The sequence below is a fragment of the Leptonotus elevatus genome, chromosome 19 (assembly GCF_054856555.1).
Source record: "Leptonotus elevatus isolate MCC_2025b chromosome 19, RoL_Lele_1.0, whole genome shotgun sequence".
Lineage (NCBI taxonomy): Eukaryota > Metazoa > Chordata > Actinopteri > Syngnathiformes > Syngnathidae > Leptonotus > Leptonotus elevatus.
The window spans coordinates 10,031,513-10,049,630 of NC_141257.1; the positions used below are offsets into that span (position 1 = coordinate 10,031,513).

The 18,118-nt window shown below is 39.6% G+C and overlaps 3 protein-coding genes across 9 annotated transcripts; 1 reads left to right on the forward strand and 2 right to left on the reverse strand.

Annotated features, from left to right (window-relative positions):
* Positions 1–3,945: 3,945 nt before the first annotated feature.
* On the reverse strand, positions 3,946–9,674 carry tra2a (transformer 2 alpha homolog). Its single transcript, XM_086061931.1, has 9 exons — positions 9,502–9,674; positions 8,247–8,374; positions 7,974–8,139; positions 6,496–6,543; positions 5,758–5,946; positions 5,330–5,445; positions 4,948–5,217; positions 4,801–4,871; positions 3,946–4,619 (listed from the first exon to the last, which is right to left on the reverse strand). Exons 1-9 carry the CDS (start codon positions 9,535–9,537, stop codon positions 4,609–4,611), a joined length of 1,035 nt encoding a protein of 344 aa, XP_085918057.1. The 5' UTR covers positions 9,538–9,674; the 3' UTR covers positions 3,946–4,608.
* An 817-nt stretch (positions 9,675–10,491) lies between these two features.
* On the reverse strand, positions 10,492–15,183 carry ccdc126 (coiled-coil domain containing 126). 5 transcript variants are annotated; one of them, XM_086062795.1, is made up of 5 exons: positions 14,848–15,178; positions 11,866–11,983; positions 11,678–11,788; positions 11,236–11,563; positions 10,492–11,166 (listed from the first exon to the last, which is right to left on the reverse strand). In XM_086062795.1, exons 4-5 carry the CDS (start codon positions 11,471–11,473, stop codon positions 10,928–10,930), a joined length of 477 nt encoding a protein of 158 aa, XP_085918921.1. In that variant the 5' UTR covers positions 11,474–11,563; positions 11,678–11,788; positions 11,866–11,983; positions 14,848–15,178; the 3' UTR covers positions 10,492–10,927. The 5 variants fall into 5 exon arrangements, with proteins under 5 accessions (XP_085918921.1, XP_085918920.1, XP_085918924.1 ...); XM_086062794.1 differs by having other exon boundaries at positions 11,678–11,983; XM_086062798.1 differs by having other exon boundaries at positions 11,236–11,788; positions 15,144–15,166.
* On the forward strand, positions 12,833–17,757 carry fam221a (family with sequence similarity 221 member A). 3 transcript variants are annotated; one of them, XM_086062793.1, is made up of 6 exons: positions 12,833–12,959; positions 16,260–16,433; positions 16,853–17,043; positions 17,144–17,214; positions 17,283–17,415; positions 17,639–17,757. In XM_086062793.1, the coding sequence occupies exons 2-6, from the start codon at positions 16,327–16,329 to the stop codon at positions 17,665–17,667; spliced, it is 531 nt and encodes a 176-aa protein (XP_085918919.1). In that variant the 5' UTR covers positions 12,833–12,959; positions 16,260–16,326; the 3' UTR covers positions 17,668–17,757. The 3 variants fall into 3 exon arrangements, with proteins under 3 accessions (XP_085918919.1, XP_085918918.1, XP_085918917.1); XM_086062792.1 differs by lacking the exon at positions 12,833–12,959 and adding an exon at positions 15,437–15,477; XM_086062791.1 differs by lacking the exon at positions 12,833–12,959 and adding an exon at positions 15,486–15,633.
* Positions 17,758–18,118: the final 361 nt, after the last annotated feature.

Consider the following 18,118-nt stretch of genomic DNA (forward strand, 5'->3'; position numbering starts at 1 on the left):
GATGAAAGTGCATGTTGTGTTAGCAGTTACTTTTAAACGTTTCATTTTCTTTTTTAAGGAGTTTTCGGGCCTAGGAACAGAACCCGGCCATGCCTCTCTCAGTGGGTTTCCTCCCGCACAGCACATGCTGCCATCGGATTGGCTGAGAGAGCCGACCAATCAGAGAGGAGCACGGCCGCTCCTACTACTGCCGCTGGCGCGCTCCTTTGATTGGCTGACGGAGAGCAACCATTCTATATGAACCAGCCCGCCAATGATGCGTTTACGTCCACGCTGAGACGGTTGGACTTTGACTCATACTAAAGAGATTTAACGAAATATGAGCCAGAGAGCCAAAATGAGGCATTTCCCAAATCTTTTATTGAGTTTTTGCTTGAATGTAGCTTGTCTCAATTGATTTACTTTTACAAACAATATTGAGCTATAGGTTCTTTAAAGATGAGCGCGCATACTTCCTATATGCTCATACATTTAATCTGTTGATATTCGAGATACTGGTTAAACCTCGAAAAGTTTATGAAACAGTTTTTACAAAGTAATTGAATTAGTACATTTACCACAAATATCCGCATTATTTGACACTGTCCGTTGATGCGGGTGTGTTTGTACAAATTGTGCCAATTTACCAGACGCAAAACGAGAGTGAAGAAACACGTGAAAAGATGGCTTGTGAGGCCGCTGCATATAGATTTTTGTGGGCAATTGCAGCCATGCTGTGTGAGCTCTGTGGGCCGTGCACGTCTGCTTGAATGAGCTCATGCATGGCTGCAGCCTTGTTGTGTGCGTGTGTGCGTGTGTGCAAGGCAACGCGCAGCCATGTGCGCGACGGGTGAATGTATCGCTGAGGAATGTACAGAACGCCTCCCCCACACTTCCAGACCCCTCCATCCCCCTCCATGGGCTCCTTCCATAGGGGGCGAAGTAACATAAAGTTGGAGGGTCCATTACTTCCTATGTTGCTGTACGGCGGCCAGATTTGACCGATTCACACAAGTATAGAGCGGAGCAAAAAAAAAAAATCCGATTTTGGGGGATATTCATGCTAGATTTAAGTATCTTGTTGCTACAAATCGCAGTTATTGCTCAATTTTAGGTTGTTGTTGTTGTTGTTGTTGGCCTCGCTCACGTAAAGTCATCGCCAAGGCTCTCACAAACCCACTTATGCTACACTTTCTATGGATTCTGTCTTCCGGTGAGAATTCTTTACCTCTTTCATTCTATTATCGAATAATTCATCTTACGGAGTCTTTCTTCGTGTAATGTTTAAACGTGTAAAGCAGAGCATCTACTGAAGAGTGACTGTTTCGAACGCCATGTTGAGTCCTGCTTTACATTTACTGATGCCCTCTCATCCGCGCTAATGTATAAAGTCTATTTGCTTAAAACACGTGCATTAGTGCACATCAAGTGGATCCATACAAGCTCCAAAAGCAACAAACTAACTGGATGCTTTTTTTCCTCCATTTTTGCCCCTCCAGATGACAACCCTCATGTCAGTAGTAAAATGGCGGTGTGAGTGTGTGTGGCGCTTCCAAACATATGCCAGCAAGCCAGTCTGATTTTTCAACAAGGATGGGGTTGAATCACAATTTTGAAACATCAAATAACGAATACAAGGGTCATAGATCTCGTACGTTATAAAGGGTAAAGGGGATGATCCTTTTTTTTCTTCTCGCATTGTTTTTGTCAAAACTCACTTCTACGAAAACATGAATTCCGTCTTGTTTGGCAAGAATTAATGCTTTTTTTTAAATGGAGAAATATTGCTGTTTTTATTCAATTACCAAACAACAGCATATTTTAACAGCAGACTCGTACGTTCTGTATGGTTAATAAAGTTGACGTTACTAATTAGAATTGTATTAATATTTAGAAAACTGGTATGAGATATTATATTAGATTTACTTATAATCATTTCCCTCAAACGTGCGTTAAAAAAAACATGTTGATTTCACTATTTTGCTATCTTGAATGAGCTAACTTTTTATAAAAAAAACTCAAATAAACTCCACATCCTTTAGAAAGTACATGAATTTGATTAAAAGAGAGTATGTTCACACATTTCCTTTCATATTTGTTAAAATGTATTATACTTTGTATTTAACTTGAGGTTGTGTGCTTGATTTTGACCTCTCCTTCTCATTCTGTTTAGTTTTCAATACTTTATTTTTTTAATTATTACTCACACTGTAATCTGTTTGTAAAATGAGTTTTTGTCTTTAACCACTTTCTTCATGATCTCATTTAACCCAACAAAGACAGAAACGTGGGCTGTTGCACCTCAAGTTTTCACACTTGTACTTTTGTTTACAGTACTTCAATAAAATGCAGGATTTATTGAATGTGGACAGCACGTTGTGTGCAGCGGAATGTGTGTACCAAATGAAACTGCTATTTTTGCTTCTTTTCTTATAAGAATATTCTGCATACAAATTTGTATTATCTGGCAACTTGTTTATGCTAAATAATGTTTGTTATAGGTTATTTATATTATCTCATGCAGTAATTCATTATGATTTGAAACTGGTCTTGTAAGTCGTTTCATATAATGTCATACAACTGCAATGTTTCATAAAGATGATTTTGAAAGACCCGCCCGATTCGGAACTGTTTTTATTCAAAAGTTCTAATTTAACTTGTACAAAATACTCATACCTTTTAAATGAAAATAGAAAAAGCTCTGTACATATGATTTTCATAAAAGAAAACATTTAGATACAGCGAAGGTGATAAAAAGGTACATTTTGTACCTGATTATAACGACAGATGACACAACTAGCTGACCATAAAAACAGTGCAGTTTAGCATACAGTCAAAGTGAATCTAAAACATAAATAATGGCAACCATTTCTTCTTAACCTCTACTTTAGAAGTACAATACAGGTTACACCAAGTTAGCACTTTGGGTGAGTTGTGTTCATATGAACCACAAAATCATGTTGACGCATAATAAAACTACATGAGGAAAAGATGAGTTCCTGTGAAATCACAATTCGCATCGTTTGTCTGACCATACTATGAATCACTTATCTCTCTGTTAGATGTTCAAGGTCAGTGACCATTGGGTCCATTCTGTGCCACCAACATACATAATGTTCAGTATGTGCACTTCGACAGTGCACTTTCTTAAACATGTAACCTGTTATCCATGCTGACTACAATTGACCGGCCTATCAGCAGATGACCCCTGAAAAGGAATCTGCGTCAGTGCTCTTTAAATGTCACAACTGGCCATAAAATGATGTTAATTATCTGCATTCTTGTTGGTCCGAGTGTGTGAAATACAATGGACTGCTCACATATGGCTACATTTGACAGGGAAGTATAAAACTGCAAGAAACTGTTCATTTCATTTAAAAGGTCATCAAGTGAGATCGGGAGCATAAAACATTATACTTACTAAAAAAAAAAAGATGAGGACAACATTGACACTTCCATCTTTGTGGTGAAATGTCTAACTATGACCCTTGAGCTTTAGAACTTTCCATGCTATCAAAGTGAACCGATGCATAAGTGCGAGGGGCCCCGTGACATGTCAGCAGTTATTACAACACCATTTGAATAAGCTGCACCATTATTTGAGATCACATTTATGGGTTAAGAGCGGCCTGTTAGCTCGAGGTTGTCGTCCGCCTTTCACGATTGTGTTCATTCTGAAGATGCATGACGTATCACCACCTTGCGTGTGTATGAGGGCTTTATTTTTCAGTGCAGGACAATGAATGTAAACAAAGTGGATCACATGGTTTAGGTACTTAGGTGTTGTAATTCCCTAAAAACGTTTTGTAGTTATCATGCGAGTTAGCTTGGTAGCTTTTCTTTTAACCTCAAGCTATTTTTGATTCATCACTCTTTCGTGCGGAGTTACATAATTATTTGCGATGCTGCATAATCTATACTAATATTTGACTTCGTGAAATGAGACGTGAGCAAACCAATAAAGTCTTAAGGTTCTATTTCACTTTGTTTTATTGGTGCAATTTAAAAGAAGTGGTGTTAAAAAAAACTTTTCGAGAAGTCATCGTGTCCTTAAAGTGTGTCCCCAACATTAACCCAAATGTGTGTGAACATAGAACAACATCCTGGCGTCTGGCTTGTTCTGTGAAATTCTCCTTTGCTTTATTTCCCACCTCACCCACACATCTTAACTCCCACCCATAGAAGTGAAGCCCAACTTCCATTATAATGCATATTCAAGCCAGAAGAAACGAGAAACTTTGAACAGTTCATGAGTGTATTTCCATACACGTGAAAGAATTAAAAAAAAATAAACAGTGTGATGACCTGTTTGACTTTTCCATAAAAAGAGTAAGCACGGAGCTTCACGCTAATTTTACATAGTACTTACCAGAAGACTCACTCATCACTGAGTAACACTGAACATTTGAGGTCAGAATGACAAAAAACAACAACAACAACAACAATACAATGTGGATGGCAACTATAGAAAATGAAGACACATTACAAATTAGTTTTGAGTTCGTTGCTCACGCCTGACACATAGAAGTGTGAGATTCACAAATAAAAACACCCTCCGCATGTAAACACAACTGCCTGCCACACAAAGTGTGCTGTGAATTTAGACATGCTAGTTCAAGCTGCCGTACCTCAGTAGCGTCCTGCCAAAACAAAACACAGATCAAAGAGCGTCAATGGCATTACTTAAAAAGATGTACTTTCACCTGTGAAAGAGGTGCATGTGCATACATGTGATTAAAATATCCACACAAACCCTACTGAGTACACCTGAGTCATATTAGATGTAAAAAAAAATGCATTAATTGTCAGGTTCATACTTACTTTGGTTGTAGGAGCGAGACCAAGAGGAATTTCTGTATCTACCATATTCAGGCGATGAGGAGCGCCGGCGACTGCATCGCGACGTAAAGAGTTGAAATGAACAAGAGCAGTAATGTTTTCATTTCGTAAAATAATGACTTGGCTTACCTGTACTTGTAGTTGTACTCATCGTAGCTGTCGTATCGATCGGAGCCTCGGTCGGAGCCTCGCTCGTAGCTTCGATCGTAGCCTCGGTCGTAGCCTCGATCGAATTTTCGGTCGTAGCCTCTGTCATAACCTCTGTCGTAGCCTCGATCATGGCTTCGCTCGTAGCCTCGGTCATAGTTGCGCTCGTAGCCTCGTTCGTACCCTCTGTGGTAATATGAGCTTCTTCCCCTCCGGCTGCCTCCGCCATCATCATCATCATCATCGTCATCTCTATTGAAAGACAACAACAACAACAAAACCAAGGCTGCGATGAAACTGATAACAGACTCCTTCTTACTGAATGACTCGTACGTACAAAAGAAAACATTGGCATGACTCTTACATCGTTGGTCTACCCATGTAGATTCCAGGTGTGGGGGTGTGCGCACGCTTGGTAATGGAGTAATCTACTCTAATTACCCTCCCGTCGATCTCCATGCCGTTGGCTCTCTCCATTGCCTGAGAAACAGACGACAGAAGTCAACGATCAGCATCAGGTCACATATGCACAGTTCTAATGGATGGCTTGAGGGCAAATTTGCGTGTAACAAGACAGACATCTAGTGGCGAACTCGAGTAATTACACCTGAATAAAACGAGCTGCCTGGCAAATATGAAAACGAGTTCCCATAAAAGTCAAAATGACACAGTTCATCTTGTTTTAGCAACACACAAACAGAATGTGTCTCTACCACTGTATGGTAATTATTGCCACAAAGAGTGATTTATTCTAATGAGATGCAGTTTACAGCAACACAAAATAAAACATACCTCCTTTGAATCCTCAATTCGCTCAAAATAGACAAAGCCGTAGCCCCGCGAGCGACCCGAGCGCTGATGGAACACCACATTGACCCCAGACAGAGGACCATATTTTGAAAAGACGTCCCTCAGGTCTTGCGCTGTGGTGTCCAAGCTAAGCCCAAACACCCCCAAACATTTGCAGGGATCAGGGTTTACCTACAAGAGTGGGAAATAAAGCCCTTGGTTGATTACATTCTCCTTGTTCTTGTTCAGTGCATACACAATTAATATGTACAATTCCGACATTGAATATATTGCCCCTCATAACTTAATCATTTGTGCAGGTGCAATAGTGTAACATAATAACTTTGACCGGGCCATTCCAGGACTCTCCACTTTTTGTTTTTATGCCGGATATAGACAGTAACAGTAGGTCATGCTTTAAAATTGATCTGTCATTGTTTTGTGGGGGAAATTCTACGTATCAAACATAAACAAATATGTAGACAGGCAAAACACAGATTGGAGCTTGAATTCTAAGTAAGGTCTGACCTGAGCAGGGTCAATATCATGTAGTAAGAATATAGAGCAAAAAAGGAAGCGCATACCTGCTGACTTGACCCAACATGAAACACAGAATTCAAACAAACGAGGCCTGTTGGCTTCATGCAGGTAACACTGCATCTCGGAAACGTACTCTTTTCATTTCCCCAAGGAAATCATGTTCATCCATGCATACTAAACGATGCACGAAGGTCCACGTACCCTAACAGCAGCGCCGCCGTGACTGTTTGCTTCTTTTGTTTCATGGCTCTGTTGATAGAAAGAAGAGAGAGGGGAAGGGTTATTAAAGGTCATGTCATTAACCACATAAAAAAAAAAACTCCCATGTGCCTCATATACATTCACTTGCTCTTGACGAAGAAAGTATGTCACCTTCATGATTCATCACAAGATGACTTCAAAAAGATCTAATTAGACTCGATTGTTCAAAGTGACAATCTTGTCCTCGACGGAGCAGTCTATCATTTGGCTCATTTTAAGGTTGACGTTTCTCCCATAGAATAAAAATAAAGACTGGTTATCATACAATAAATTAAACCGTAGCCTCAGTGCTGAGCCAACTTTCAACAATATTGCTTTTGAGCTTGTCCACATCCACACATTCCAGAAAATAACTACACATTGGATTATTGTAGGACTGCCACAGTTCTTGGCTTGTTTGCAAAGTTCTGCTAAAAGGTCTACTACATAGTGTATGCACACTTGTCGCCATTTGCAGAACTTGGCATGACTGTTTTAAGAATTTCAGACAGTAGAGCTGAAACGATAATTCCACATCAACAAGTATCAAGATAGACACGTGATCGATATCAATACAAAATGTGTTTGCTAAAATGTTCCATATAAAAGAAAAAAATCGGAAAGCAAACCCCGGCCCCAGATTTCTGCGTGCTACGGTTTGACGTTAAGATTTGTGCCACAATTACAAGCAAGTAGGAAAAAGTTTGGAACACAAAATCGTGAGATGACTTCAAATGAGGTAAGAAAAACTCCACCCCTCCTCTCCTCAAGAAAACAGTGGAGTGTGAGGCTCTGCACACTCTACCATAAAAGGGAAGATAAAAGCTGATAGGTTCAGTCACAGTAAAACAGTCAGGGCTCTTCGTACTCATCTGGGCATTGGTGGGGCATGCATGATGCAGAAAAAGCTTTAAAGTGACCTTTTTTTAAACTGCACAATGCACCTTTAAATTCCAGCAGGTAAAGACTGATATGAAAACGTACATTGTGAGTTATGTGAATATGTGAATTATGTTTATAAAGGCTTTGATTTTGTCTTTGTATAGACATTTGACTTTTCATAATTGTGTTGATCTCTTCTTAAATGTTAAATATATTTTAAAATAAGCTTGCCTAAATTCAGTCCTTTTTACCCCCTCTGTATCCTTATTTTAAATAGTAAAAAAATAAAATAAAAATTACCAATATTGACTGATATGAAATAACTTTTGTCAGGGTCAACAAGGCCTTCTCTGCTGGCCTAAACATTGACAAGCTAAGCTCCATTAGTCTAGCCAGGAAAAATTTATAAATCTATTACTAACAGTTGATTGTCTTCATTTTGTAGCAATTCTCTTGGTTATACTATTTCAAGTACATACATATTGAAGTATTTCTTTTTTCTTGAAGTTTGTGGTGCCATGTCTATCTTAGCAATTTACAAGTCCATTCACACTCACTCTGAGCCCAGCCTTTGGGCTGCGGTTTGACATTGGGGAAGTGCTCCGGCTCCTCCTGCGACGGGAGTCGGGGCTGTTGGAATGAGAACGAGACCTCTGTCGGCATGGATGAGATGGAGACCGTGAACGGCTAGCACGTCGGATAGAAACGTGCTTAGAACGAGACCTGAAAATAAGAGAGTAAGGCAGGAAAGGATTTTATCTCGTAAAGTGGACAAAGGGTGAAATAAATTATATTTCACCTGCTAATAAACACAAATAACAACAACATACCCTGATGTTGATCGAGAGCGGGATCTGGATTCAGAATGCTTGGAGTCTCGAGATGGACTCGGTGAGCCTGACCTGCTCTCTGACTTAGCCTGACTTCCATTTTCCGATGCAGACGAGGAGCGAGACCCCTGTTACACATACATGTATTAATAACGTAAAATCAATGAGAATACACCTTCAGTCTTCCAATCTTTTTTTTTTACTGTAAAATATTGAACAGTATCTGTGAAACATTGCTAAGGGTTGTTTTAACTGCACATTATGAAGTAGTTCTCTCAAATACAAATGAAAAGCCTATTAGTGATCTCAGCAGAAGAAGTTCACTTTTTCAGACCTCCGAGGAGGAGGAAATCGGTGGAAAAGATCGGTTCATTTTTAAGGGTTTACTGATCCCCAAAATTAAGGAAATCGGGGCTGATAGATTGATCGGTGCACCCCTAGAGATAAAAGATGCAGCTCCGTTTAAAAAAGGTAGCATGATAAATAAACTGTGGAACAAGCAATATTTATTTAGTATTCTAATCTTCGCCACGATTTCCCTCCCTTGCCAATGGTTTTGTTTTTCTCTGTTCATGTTGTCATTAGCCTTCTTTTAGCTTGGAATTAAAATTTTTGTCGCCCATTATTCTTGGATAAAATTATTCCTATCCTTCACAATCAATATACCTTAATCAAAATAGAACATCAAAAATTAAGATGTAAGATTTATTGGGGGGGGGGGGTGTACTTGGTCAAATATAAATGTGGGGAGGAAATGAATGCGTTGCAGTTACATGCAGCAATTATTATAAATGTGTGTTTTTTTAATGATCAGATTTACAGCACATGTGCCAAGTTAAAAACAGCTGAAAGCTAGGATAGGGAGGAATAGTAAACAAAGACGAACTCAGGTTTATTAGTCAAAATAAGACGTATGTGCACTTGACGACATATAACGGTTACTGGGATTCAGAAGCCCCCCAAAATAATGCTGGAAATAAAAGATAAGGCGCCGTTGAAGATAACCCGAAGTAGAAGGTTCAAGCTAACGTCAAGTTTCCTAAGTTTACTAGCTCCTGCTAAAGGGGCTGCAACAAGGAATTGTCATGCGTTTAGCAAGAAGGAACCCCAGAACTAGTTTTAAGGCGAGCTCATTTTACAGTAAAAGCTGCATAGTGTCATCCACAGATAACTTGAGGAATACTTTCAGTTGAATGTACGTTTGTTGTCTGTTTGAAACGAGCAAGTACAAGTGATGCTAAATATTACTCCTTACCCGTCTTTCGTTATCTCCCTCGTTGATGTCACTCATTTTCAGGTCATCTATCTACCTACCAAGTTGTGTCGAATAAAAAAAAAAGCAAGGTCAATGTTTAAATGCTAAATATTTTGGTTTGAGAGGTTTCCGATGAGAAAATGGCGAGAGGGGGCGGAGCGATCAGATAGAGCACCAATCACGTCATATCCGATTACGACGCCCCCTGCATATAAAAGCCGGCGTTTTGGGATCATTCAATCGTTCCTAGTCATGTACGTCGTGTGGAAAATGACGTATAGCAATATCAGTACGAAAATATCAGTTACACACGAGCAAATAACGCAAGGTGGTTCATTATGAAATGGCACATTGGGTTTCTGGCACAGCCAACATGTATCGCTATTTAACAACAACACATTTATTGCACTAGTCATATTATTTGAACCAGTTTATTGAGTCTGCAGGACAGCTAAAACTGTGACAAGTAAGCAGAATAAATAATACAGCACTGCTAATGCCCACATTTGTTGGTTTAAGTCTGGTATGTTTAACAGGCATTACGATGAGTATTTGAAAGGTTTGTATCTTGCATGAAATATTTCACCAAGTAGAGAGACTGACTAATCCAGCATGTAACAATCACCTCCCACACACAATATAACAGCACTACTAAAAGTAGATTAGCCCATTATTTTTTTTAGAAAATGTCTACAGTCACAGTGCAACATGAACCCTGAATGTGTATTAGCAGATGGTCAGTCATCTTCACAGCACCGAAGATACTGACCTTGCAGTACATTCATTCCATTCTACATTGAGAGTGAAATAACACCCAAGGAAAGTAAAGGGGACAGTGTGATGTGTGAGTGTGTGTGTGAAGGGGGGCACATTGTTTTTCAGCTGAGAACACGCAAACAAGTTCAGTGGTAAATGAAATTCATCTGTTGTGTTACTAGCCTCATATTGAGGCAGAACATTCTTTGGATTATTTATACACATCACTATATCTTAGCTAGAGACGGATCTTCATATTTTATTGTATATAGCAAATGAGCAATAGTTCACACCACAAATACTGTACAGCAATTCATATTATGAGTATTCGGTTTAGTCCAGCAGGTTGACGTAATATTAAGTTGTATAGGAGTATTTGTGAGCCTTCATGTGCTAGAGCGTTGTACTGCAGTGCCACAAAGGTTGATACATAGTTTGTAGCCAGTAATATGCCATTATATAAAAATGCAAAATTTAAATATAAAAATGCACTCTGCAATCTTGATCAAATAAAATAAATACAATGGCAAAAAAGTGAAAAGGCAAAAAGTATCTCCCTCCCTTTAAGCTGGCTTTTCAAGAAGCATAAGTTACTTCCAAGTCTGTATACGTCCTGGGATAAATTCAGGAAAAGTGGGATGTGCTAAGAGATCAGCTAGCAAAACAAAGCTCATAGATGTTGCTGAGGCCTGTTGGGGGTTCGTGGGTTCAAGCGTGACATCCCATGATGACTGCCAGCTCTCTCTTGCTTGGAGGCTCTTTGCAAGACAGTGGAAGTGGAAGTGAGGACGGTCCCGTGGGAGGTGTTGGTCAGCGACGCATTAACGGCCAACTCGATTTTCCCCTCGAGTTTGACTAGCCGCTCCAGGATATCATCCAGCAGCACTGCTATCGTCCTCTTCAGATCCGCTGCGCACATAAGAATACATCATTAAGTAACGACACGTGTGCACTGGCAAATTCTTGCGAGACGATTACCATAACCCGCCATGGTGGTCCCCTGCGGCCCACCGGGTGCGTTCTGGCTCTCCTCGGTCAGGACCTTGACGTATCGCCGACTGAGCTCGAGGATCTGCTCGCGGAGCTCAGCGCTGCTCTGGTGGCGAGGTTGCTGCACAGTATAGCGTAGCAGCATGAGTCCCCACGCCAGGCCAAAGACTACGAGCAGCACACTCAGCTTCTGGGACATGTTGCGTCTCAGGAGAGTGCCAAGCATGATATTGGGATGGTGAAGGAGCAGGAAACAGGAAAGCACCGGTGAAGACTTGCTGCTATTGGATGCGAGTGGCCTTGTTGGTTCAGTGTACTAGTTGATACATAAAAAAAAAAAAAAAAAAAAAAAAAGGGAAGTATTTTTGTTGTCGATATGCGGAGAGAATTCGAAGTTCACAATGTTGCACGATGAGGTAATCGTCGATACCAGTGGGACAGACGAATGCTCTACTCAGACTCTCCTACACGAGGAGACCCTCAAACTCTGGTGGTCCACCATAGCAGAATGAGGGCTCATAAGGGGTGTCCACACATATTCCTGGCAACCCATACAGAATAAAATAAACACGGAGAAGAAATTATGTGAAGAAAAAAAAAGAGAGAAGGAAATGGTACTTGTTCAATCCACTAGGGAAGTTAGGAAGTGACAGTTTCATCAACCGTTTAATGCAGGGCTCTGCAACCTGCGGCTCTGGAGCCACATGTGGCTCTTAAATCCCTCTCCTGTGGCTCCCTGTGGATTACACACACAAAAAACACACACAAAAAACAGAATTTAGTATTTTTTTTTAATATATATATATATTTTTTTTTACATAAAATATTCTTTAAATAAAGTAATGATTAAATAAAAAATAATAATTAAATAAAAAAAATGTCAGTCCAAATTTTTAAGTTGTCAGAAAAAGAGAAATGAAGGAAGATGAAAAAGGTTTAAAAATGACCTTAAGTCCTAAACAGGTCCAAAATGTGACCATAACGTCCCAAAAAGGAAGAGCAAAAGCAGAAAATTACCATAAAATTGCCAAAAATGTCAGAGAATTGATTTTAAAAAATGCAGAAAAGAAAACATTCAAAAAGTAACCATAAAATGTCAAAAAATAAAAGAAGAAAAGCTGAAAATTGCCATAAAATGTCTTGGCAGTTGCATTCAAGGTCACAGATACTACAGTGTCGAATGATTGGATAGTGACTTCAAGGGGACAAAAATCACAACTCCACCTCACATGCGTATTTAAATTTGTACTGTATTACGTGTTAGTATTGGCAAAATCAATTTGTATCCGATGGGATAATCTGTCGAATACTTCATTCTCCAAAAATATAACCGCATCAGTCCATCAGAACAGACATTCTTCGTCAATTAGTACACTGCAAGCACTCTCCAACACATTTGAACATTTCAGCCCAGAAACCTAATTACCAGCTTAGCTGTAACTGGACCCACTTTGCTGCTCCCGGTAGGATTCACAGCAGCAGTCAGAACCATTGAGGGCTTTCACTTTCTAATCCCACCTTCACTACGGTCAGCCAATAGACAAATACCTTGTCGGCGCACAGTCCCAGGGAAAATTAAGCGATCACTTTTCGCTTTTTATACCATTGTCAACAGGTCCATTCTCTGCATTCTGTGTTGGGTGTGCCACTGTCACCTCCTATTGAGCTGTGACGGGAGGGACCGACTGCAGGAATAAATTATGAAAACAGAGGTAACAGAATCCATTTTGCTACGCGCCAGCATCTTTTTTAATAACATTTACATTCACTAGGCACAAAATTAGAACTCTTGCTTAGTTATATATCCCTAAAATCTACAAGCATAATGTAGCATTGCTAAATTAGTATGTTGTGTTTATGCAAGTGCCTTCTAGAATGCCTCGGGCACTGATTTTGAATTAGTATTTCAATAAAGCACAAGTACAAAGTACCTGTGATGACAAGCTCCCCGTTTCTGCGCTGACTATGCTGTTAGCAACACAAAGCAAATAAAGTGTGTATGTTTTAGGGGCCTGAGTCACAACGATAAGGGGAGCTGTATTTTAACAAGACAGAAAGAGCTAGCTTAGTCAACAAATGACACAAACCCTGGACAAATGCGATCAAATGAACCATTGAAGAATCACAAATGCACTCAATAATAATAATAATAATAATAATAATAAACACAAAACAGTGAAACGCAACATGAAGAAAAACTGGTCGGGCAGGTGAACGTGAGGTATGTCAACCATGCATGAAGCTACAATTGTGCCTTACCACACCAATTATAAGCAATCCAAACTTTAGCCTCTCAGGGAAAAATAAGGAAAGATGGATGCACATTTATTGGATTAAAAAAACAACAACACTGTGCCAAACTGCTCACACAACAAAAACAATGACATACTTTACTTTCGCTTTGGCCCATACCCCACACAAGGTTGCTTGCATGCTAATCTCGATATAGTGTTACACTCATTTGACAAGTCCAGTAGCTATCAAGTCTGCGGTATCACAAGGGTCGCATGCTTTCCACTTCACTCATAGACAGCAGTCATGAGTTAAGATATCACTAGAAGCCATTGTGTTAGGGCTCATGTTTGGTCCACAATCTCACATTTCCACTGCAGCATCTGTGACCTTGAGTGAGTATGGTTTGGTGAGTGACGTGGGTGCCCGCAAATGAGAGTGGAGTCTTGGCTGGCTGTTAATTGGTTATATACAGCGGTGCTTGCAAGTTGCAACTGCTACTACTTTTTTCTTTTTTTTTTGATGTGCTGGTTGGTCATCTCGACCACAATGCAAGGGGAAATCTTGTAGTTTGGGTTTGAAATATACTGTATGTTTTTAGACACCAGTCTTGAAACCTTTGACACACTTCACGTTCATTCTGCAGTACTGATAACATTCTTTGAAACATGCAGAAAAAGAAAAAATACTGCCATAGAATCTAGGAAAAAATCTTGATTCTATGACTGTACTTTTTTTCTTTTATCTCAAGAAAATAAGAAACAAAAAAGTATTATAGTGACAAATAGATTTCCAGTGGTGTCCATATTTGCCTTACTTTAGTTTTTTTGTAAAACGGAAAGAGACGAGGACTGCTTTGCATTTTTCCATATTTCATTCCAATAACAATTCGTCTGGTTTACGTGGGTCACAATGCTAAATTGTGCTAATGTATGCAAGATGTGTTGATGAATGATGATAAGGCACACGCACACAGGAGCAATGCCAAGGTTAAACATTGACATATTGTTGAGTGGTGGCACACTACGCAGTTATACGACTGGCAGATCGTTAAGAAAACTAGCAGATAGTGCAAAGTATGACTGTAAAGTCGACCTATTGACAGCATAACAAATCAACTAGCCCTGGGCAAACATAGAGGTTCAGTGAACTTCTCTACCATGCGATGTTGATGCCAAGGTTGGCACAAGAAGGGCAAAAAAATACATAGGAGAGTATTTTGTGATACTTTACTTTAAATGCATATTATTAGAGTTGCAAAAAAGGGGAAGTTGACATAAAGCTACTTTACAACTCCGTGTTAGCGTTAGCTCGCTAACAACGCTATACAAAGAAACAGATACAAACCGGTGGGCTATGCTAATTTACCTCCTGCATCTGAGGTTATCTTGAAGTTGAAGATATAATAGCCATGCTGCAGCCAAACCGCGTATGGGAGCTCCAAACGAAAAAGGATGGGTTAGAAATTATCTGATATGACAGGGTCGCCGGGTAAAAAAAACAAAACAAAAAACGACTCCACCCTCTCCATGTGTAAGTTAGCCGGTCGACATGGCTCGCTAGTCGGACACTTATTTGCTTCTCCTGCTGAGCTCTGATAAACGGTATGCAGCTCAGTATGCTAAACTGCACGGCCAGAAATATATGCATGCAAGTGGGCTGACCGTCATGGTTCCCTTGAAGGTTCGCTGTGCGTCACCGCAAGGCACGATGGGACTTGTAGTCGTACTGCCTTTCGCTTCCCCCTTACGGATGACATAATGGGACAATTACAGAGCTCTCGCTCCTTTCATTCTTGGTTATGATTTTGAAAACATGCACATATTACAATATTTTGATCTGAACTGTTTTAGGAAGATTAGCTCGAGCGGATTTAGTTAATTTCGTTTTTTTTTTTTTTTTGTAAAATCTGCAGTACCTTTGCCGGCCGTTAGATGGACCCTGGGTCATTTCCATAGCAACATGACAGTGTAAAACAAACACGAGGACAGTTTTTATGTACGATACTGTTCATTGTTCTCTTATTAAAAAGTCGAGGCCAGTGAGATAAAGAAACAGTTTGCTAGCTTGAATTCGACCCCCTTTTACAATGGAACATACATTCCTGGATAGATCAGCCTTAGAAATGGTGGATGAGTATTGCCAGTACAGACGGTTTGTTTCGTTGATTTTTAAAAACTATATCCAAATTATTATTATTATTATTATCACACTAAAGGCTGCAAATTTATTTCTATTAACAAGTCAAATTGTTTTGTGAAAGTATTTGATTATCAAATGTAATGTAAGTCTTGCAGTTAATTTGAATACAGGTTTCATATGCACCTGGCACTAAACGTAATTTAAGCATATAAGAGGGCACATTTTCTCTCACCATATATAGAAATATAGAGGCTCATGAATGGCTTTGACGAGTTTTAATCAATCCACTTCATCATTAAAATAGCTAATTTTGCTTGTCTTAATAGGTGATTCAGGCAAATTAATCAAATTTCAATAGGAGGATGGATTTGAATGCAGCCATAATTAAGTCAAGAACTGAATGTGTTGATTAAATAATACCTCCGCTGCAATTGACAATGGTTAATAATAGTGTCATTTTCAGCACAAATAAGACTGCACGTCACTACAATGACATCTCACAGGTAGATGCCGGCAAAGGGTAGAAATATATTGTAAGGACTTCAAACGCTTAATCCAATAAAAGAACACAGCATTACTTAAAATGACCTTTTTTTTGCGCGAAATAATGCTACCATTTTTGTTGGTGTCTCTTTTAGGATTGTGGGTGATGATGATGGAGGCATATTGTTTTCTCCTGAGCAATATGAGGAGTACAAGAGGAAGATGGTCCCACAGCGAATGAAAAACAGACTCTACGTGAGCTTTGGTGTAGCAGGAGGCATCGACTGCGTTCTAGTTGGTCCTGAGACACGGTGCTTCTGTTCACATGGGTGATATATAGTTGATCCTTCTCCATTTAGATCAATTTGTCTGTCAAAGAGGTATTTAGTTACTATTGTGTTTTATCTTTCTTCAGTCCTTTTTAGCTCAATGAATTTATTGCTCATTGAAAGTTTGTTTTTAGGTTTTCATTTCATCAGGTTTGTTTTTTACATACTTGGCCATTGAATTTGATTTTGATTCTGAAATGCACTAACCTCTACATGCAAACTTAATTTCACCGTCTCTAATTTTTTGAATGCATACGATCAATTATTGACGTGCTAAATGGCAAAATGCACAGCGTTTGTTTCATGTATGAATAAACCAAACAATTTCCAAGGTCAGAGGTCAAACTAGCGCAATTATCTATCCATTGATTTATTAGATTGTGCAGGTGCACTTGATGAAAAAAGCTCATCTTTTGTAGATACAAGCAACATAAGACGGACTTTGAGACCATTCCTTCTGAGAGACCTTTACTCCTACCATGCCGGGTGCTGGATTGCCTTTGTTCTGCCTACGAGTACCTTCCCCACATCCAGGCAGTACCCGTCCGCTGCCGGTGTAAGCATTTACCTCAAGATCACACCCAAGGTGCCGGGCATTTGTGCAAAAAGTGTGAGTTAAAAGCCCCTAAGCTTAAATGAGCCATTCTGTAGTTCAACTAATACCTGAGTAGACTGCAGAAAATATTGTAAAAAAAAAGTTTCCTTCTTAGGTGACTGTTCGGGGTTCAGGAGTCCGTACAGATGTGGATGTGGCCAGCCCACCTTCAATCACGAAACACTGGTAATGTATGAATTCAGAATTTGACATAACAGCAGGAATTGACCTATAACATGAATTTGACCTATCAGGTTGAGACGAAGGCTGAGAGGGAGGCACGGGGTCGCCCGGTGGGAGAAGCTGTCCCTTATGCTGCCATGGGTGGTCTTACTGGGTTTACCTCTTTGTTCGATAGTTACACTGCTTTGCAGGCCAGTGGATTGCGTGAGTAGGCTTTCATGCATCTTGAATCTATTTGGGGGGGGGGGGGTGAGACAACATACTTGATGCAATGATCCATTATATACACTACTGCCGAAAAGGCAGGCTAATTTAAAGTACATTATAACCTGTCAAAAATGATCGTGCATTTTATCTTCATCCTGAAATTTCACTCTCAAGTTGAATCTTTTAACATTTCGTGGGTGTTGTTTGTTGTATTTTTCAGGTGATCAGTCAGAAGATGACGGCCAGTAAAGATGTACGGCATCAAGGATGTAACAATCATCTCCTAAAGCTACCAGTTTGATTTGTAAACACAAGATCAAATAAAAGGGGCTAGTGTTCACAGTATCACCTCTCCATGAATACTGATTGGAGAAAAAAAAAAAATGGAGGCACCATTGCAAATGAATCGCAAAAATGTGCTTATCTTAAAGTCTTGTCACGAGCAATCATAATAATTGTGTGCCACATACCAATCAACATTTGTTGTTATCAGTAGATGTGATGCAATGACACATGAGCAATGAACAAATCACACGTTGACAGCGATTGAATTCATTCTTTGGATGAAACAATCGACATTTTGAAGTTCAAGACATTATCAGCGACATGTTGATAGCATCAGTGGTGTGGGGCGCGAAAATGCTGTGCAAATTAAAATCCACAGTTTGTGCTGCTAAATTCAAACATAGAAATGATAAGC